We start from the raw sequence: 5,403 nt of genomic DNA, 5'->3' as shown, positions 1-5,403 counted from the left end.
CAAGGGTTTTAAAGAGATTGTGAATTTTGAAAACAATTAGAGAATGGGGATTTAGGGTTCTGAACAGATTTTGGGGTTTGGAGGTTTTATATTGGAAAGAAGTTTAAAGGAGAAGAAAATTTCACCAAACCATTTTTGTGCCAGACGTAGTTAACTAGGTTACTAATGTAGTCGACTTGCTTCGAAATATAACACAGGGAATATGAAAAATGCATGACTAGTTAACTAGCAAGTTGACTATTTTATGCAGAAGGATAAAACTTGATGCAGAAATTACAAAGTCTGATGCAGTATGAAACAATAGTTAACTACGAAGTTGACTACGTAATGCAAAAACAGAAAATCTGGTGCAGTGATGACAATTCTGGTGCAGTATTTGGATGATAGTTGATTTGTAAGTCGACTATTTTAATGCAGAATGGTAAAATCTGATGCAGATTTTTATGCTGTAAATGCGAAATCAAGTATGCCTAATTCATTAAAATGTTAAAGAATAGCAACATAGATGTAACAACACAATTTGTATTTGTAGAAACACTTTTGGTAGTAAAAGATTAATTTTTGTCCTAAGAAACATCATCAAAAAGTGTTAAAAGTTGTTTTACTCGTATCATTATTAAGCAGGGAATGATTCAAACTTATTTTTACTTATGCAGCCCCAAAAATAGTACCACATTGATCATTAGGTTTTTCATAACCCCTGCAAAAACAAGTAAAATACATCTAGGTACCCACTTTGAAGTTGGGTCCTTTCATGTTAGACAAAACATTTGAATTCTTGGCTATCCATTTATATTTACCTTCAGGAACACCATGCTTTTTAAAGTAACATTTATTCGATGTATGACCAAATTTGCAACAGTAAAAGCATACAATAGAAGATGGTTTACTCATGTTAATGAATTTCCTTGATTCTAGTTGACTACCTAGTTGATTTTCGTGTTCTGCATATCCTATGCCTTCTCTATTCAGTACACTTCTTTGGGAACCTAGCATAGCATCTAGATAATTTCTTCCTAGAGTGAATCTAGTTAATGTACTCATTAGATATTTGATTCTCTCTAATTGTTTGGAACAATTTTCACAATTAAGCACACTCTTTTTGCAATCACCACTTTTATGTTTTTCAATATTTTCAAGCTCAGTTTTCAATTCTTCATTTTCTGTTTCAAGCTGTTTTAATCTATTTTCAAGCCACCTATTTTCACCTTTATGTCTGTTATTAGAGTATTGCAACTTTCTAGCCTCTTCATGCAACTCATTATATACATCAAGTAGTTGATAGAACCTAGTTTCATAACTTTCATCAATAGATTCAAGATCAAGATCACTTACACTACTGTCAGAGGATTTTGTATCAGCCATCAAACATAGATTTGTTTCTTCTTCATTGCTTTCACTTGAATCACTAGAGGTGCTGGAGTCATTATCCTCCCAAGCAATATACGCTTTCTTCACTCTCTTGGACTTGCTTGTGGCCTCATTTTTTTCTTCCAACTTCTTTTTGATCTTGAGAATTGGACACTCAGGTTTGATATGACCAGATTTACCACACTCATAACATGTTGGAGCGCTGGAAGATGACTCTTGCTTCTTGGAAGAGAATCTTCTATTTCCTGCAGCAGATTTTCCATTTGATTTATTTTTGTACTTTAAAAACTTTGAAAAACGTTTTACCATCAGATTTGGTGCCTCAGAATCAGAAGCTTCATCCTCTTTTTCTGCAGCAGTTTCTTTATCCTTGGTTTTGCTTCTTCCGTCAGTTTTTGCAGCAGCTTTTAATGCAATGCTTTGCCTTTTCTCTCCTTCCTCTTCCTCTTTTAAACGTCCAAGTTCCAATTCATGCTCTCTTAATTTTCCAAAGAGAGTTGCCATACTCATTGTGGTGAGATCTCTTGATTCAGAGATTGCAGTAACCTTAGGCTGCCATGCTCTATTCAGACTTTTCAGAATCTTGATATTCAATTCTTCCTTTTCAAAGACCTTTCCCAATGCTATGAGATGATTCACAATATGAGTGAACCTTTTTTGCACATCATAGATTGTTTCCTCAGCCTTCATCCTAAACATTTCATATTCTTGAACTAATGTGTTCTTTCTAGCTCTCTTGACTTCATCCGTGCCTTCATGAGTTACCTCTAACACGTCCCACATTTCTTTTGCGGATTGACAAATTGATACCCTGTAGAATTCATCCAATGTTAGTGCAGATGAGATTATATTCTTAGCTCTCACATCATAATGAGCACGTTTATTTTCATCAGGAGTCCAAGATAGAAAATCTTTAGGTATAGCTTTTCCTTCCTCAATTTTTGTAGGTATGAATGGACCATTAACAATAGCATCCCACACACCTTTATCAACTGATTCTAAAAAGATTTTCATTCTGATTTTCCAGAAAGGATAGTTATCTCCAGAAAATAAGGGTGGTCTGTTTATTGAAGCCCCTTCAGAAAAAGTCTGTGAAATATTGGCCATCTGTCAGGATCTAGTCGACTATGTATTCGACTAACCAGCTCTGGTGCCACTTGTTAGAATTTATGCACCAATATTTCACAACCAAGAGGGGGGGTGAATTGGTTTTAACAGATTTTGTTCAGTTTTAGCACTTTGAAATTGTTTTGATAATAACCTTTGCTTTTGAATCAATTGAAATGGTATAGTGTGATGCTTGATGTACGGAGCATTTGTACTATGACAAAATATAGAGGGAAAGAGATAAAGCACACAAAAAAATTATACTGGTTCGATTCTTACGAATCTACATCCAGTTCATTTAGCAAACCACAGCTAGATATATTCACTATATCACAAGAATTTCAAGATTTACAAATACAATTGATAAATCTAAATTCTAAGATAAAGGAACACAAATGCAAGGCATCCACACACTTGCACAACACCACAACAGCAAGGCAAACACGCACTTGCAGAGGGCAGAAAAAAACCAGAAACAAATTGTTTCAAAACTGTATCAAAACACAAACAAAGCAAAGACTACAAATTGGATTGAATACACCTTTTCAAGATTGAGATCTCTTCATCTTGCCAAGTCAACAATGAATGTGTTTTGATAGAAATCTTCAAAAGGACCTTCCAAGATTTGCTCCAAGAAACTATTTCGCACTTCTCTTTCCTTCTTCTGATTTCCCAGTTCACACCCAGAAAATTGCAGAAACTGTTTTTATATCACAGATGCAAACAGCCACGAACCTAGTCGACTACATTAGTTGGCTAGTCGATTATCGGGGAAACAGATTAACAGATTCAGGATTTTACACACATAGTCGACTACATTAGTTGGCTAGTCGACTATCGAGGCAGCAGATTAACAGATTCAGGATTTTATACACATGTCATGTTAACCATTGTCATGCTATGTCATGTTAACCATTGTCATGCTATTATGGACATCATCAAAAATATTTCAAATACATTTAATCAACAACAATCTCCCCCTTTTTTGATGATGGACAAACTTGCATAGAACAACAAACCTTTCTCCCCCTTTGGACATGATCAAAAATAGGGATAAAAAAAAATAATGCAGAAAATAGCCAATCTCAATGAAGTATATAGCTAAAAGCATTCAGAACCATGGGCTACCTTTGGTCCCCCTACCTTGAAACTACCTATATGATGAATAGGCCAATGAAATCATAGAATGTCATAACTATGGAATGCATGTCATTATATAATATGGTATCAAAGTAAAATGTAGCAGAAGCAGATAAGAGAAATTGGAATATCAAAGTACAAGCAACATTCTCAAATCAAGTACCAAGAAAAGAGCAACATGGACTTAATGGCAAACCAAATACAACAAATTTTATCATATTAGCTAAAAGTACAATCAATCACAAAAGAACAATCTTGATCCCAAAATCTAGATGCATGGTTACTCCCCCTAGGAACAAACACCCAACACCTATAGGTACTTTCTTATAATAGATTTTCAAAGATTAAAATGTAAAAAGTGTTGGTGAGAGATGCATTATCAAAGCATCATGTAATCAATTTTGCAGAAGATTAATTGATATGGATCTTGGCATAAACGAATATCACAAAAAAAAAATATAAGCACAACAATGTAGAGAAAACAACCTTGTAATTGATTATCCAATTGATTATTTTATGCAGAAAAATATGAAAAATGCACATTTTACTTCAAACAAGTTATGTTTAGTATGACAAAGTAATGGTTCTTCCTTTTTAGTGAACAAGTATACAATAAATCCAAAAGATAAGTTGTTAAAAGCACAACGAATGATACTAAGCAACTTATATTCACCATATGTCTTTAGCAACTATTTAACAAAGTGGTGTGAAACTTCCCCTTTTTGGCATTAGCAAAATAAGGGTATGAAAGAAGAAATATTCAGTACCAATTTCACAAATGTGGATCAGACAAAGAAGTGGAAAAAAAAACATATAATGGAGAAGCAAAAGATGTGCCTTATATCCGCTATCAAATTAGATTGGGCATTGTACAGATTAAAACCAGATTAAGCTAAAGATGAAAGCAAAAGAAGAAGGATAGCAAGATTACAACCCATTAATCGAACATTTCAGCTTATGGAGATGCTTCCTCATCTTCAACAATGGCAGCGGAAAATTTCTCTTCTTCTTCCTCAGAAGCATATGAAGGATGCAGGAAGAACGAATAACAACAACACAATTCAAGGGTTTTAAAGAGATTGTGAATTTTGAAAACAATTAGAGAATGGGGATTTAGGGTTCTGAACAGATTTTGGGGTTTGGAGGTTTTATATTGGAAAGAAGTTTAAAGGAGAAGAAAATTTCACCAAACCATTTTTGTGCCAGACGTAGTTAACTAGGTTACTAATGTAGTCGACTTGCTTCGAAATATAACACAGGGAATATGAAAAATGCATGACTAGTTAACTAGCAAGTTGACTATTTTATGCAGAAGGATAAAACTTGATGCAGAAATTACAAAGTCTGATGCAGTATGAAACAATAGTTAACTACGAAGTTGACTACGTAATGCAAAAACAGAAAATCTGGTGCAGTGATGACAATTCTGGTGCAGTATTTGGATGATAGTTGATTTGTAAGTCGACTATTTTAATGCAGAATGGTAAAATCTGATGCAGATTTTTATGCTGTAAATGCGAAATCAAGTATGCCTAATTCATTAAAATGTTAAAGAATAGCAACATAGATGTAACAACACAATTTGTATTTGTAGAAACACTTTTGGTAGTAAAAGATTAATTTTTGTCCTAAGAAACATCATCAAAAAGTGTTAAAAGTTGTTTTACTCGTATCATTATTAAGCAGGGAATGATTCAAACTTATTTTTACTTATGCAGCCCCAAAAATAGTACCACATTGATCATTAGGTTTTTCATAACCCCTGCAAAAACAAGTAAAATACAT

At 33.8% G+C, this 5,403-nt stretch overlaps 1 protein-coding gene across 1 annotated transcript; it reads right to left on the bottom strand.

The window, feature by feature from the left end:
* Positions 1-723: 723 nt before the first annotated feature.
* On the bottom strand, positions 724-2,478 carry LOC114189856. Its single transcript, XM_028078577.1, has one exon. It carries the CDS (start codon positions 2,476-2,478, stop codon positions 724-726), a length of 1,755 nt encoding a protein of 584 aa, XP_027934378.1.
* Positions 2,479-5,403: the final 2,925 nt, after the last annotated feature.

This window comes from Vigna unguiculata, chromosome 1 (assembly GCF_004118075.2).
Source record: "Vigna unguiculata cultivar IT97K-499-35 chromosome 1, ASM411807v1, whole genome shotgun sequence".
Classification (NCBI taxonomy): Eukaryota; Viridiplantae; Streptophyta; class Magnoliopsida; order Fabales; family Fabaceae; genus Vigna; species Vigna unguiculata.
The sequence above is the reverse complement of the archived record's forward strand: the minus strand, read 5'-3'. Positions and strand labels throughout refer to the sequence as shown.

What these genes read in the sequence shown, in the direction of transcription:
- LOC114189856 (XM_028078577.1), bottom strand. Translation starts at nt 2,478, where the DNA reads ATGGCCAATATTTCACAGACTTTTTCTGAAGGGGCTTCAATAAACAGA.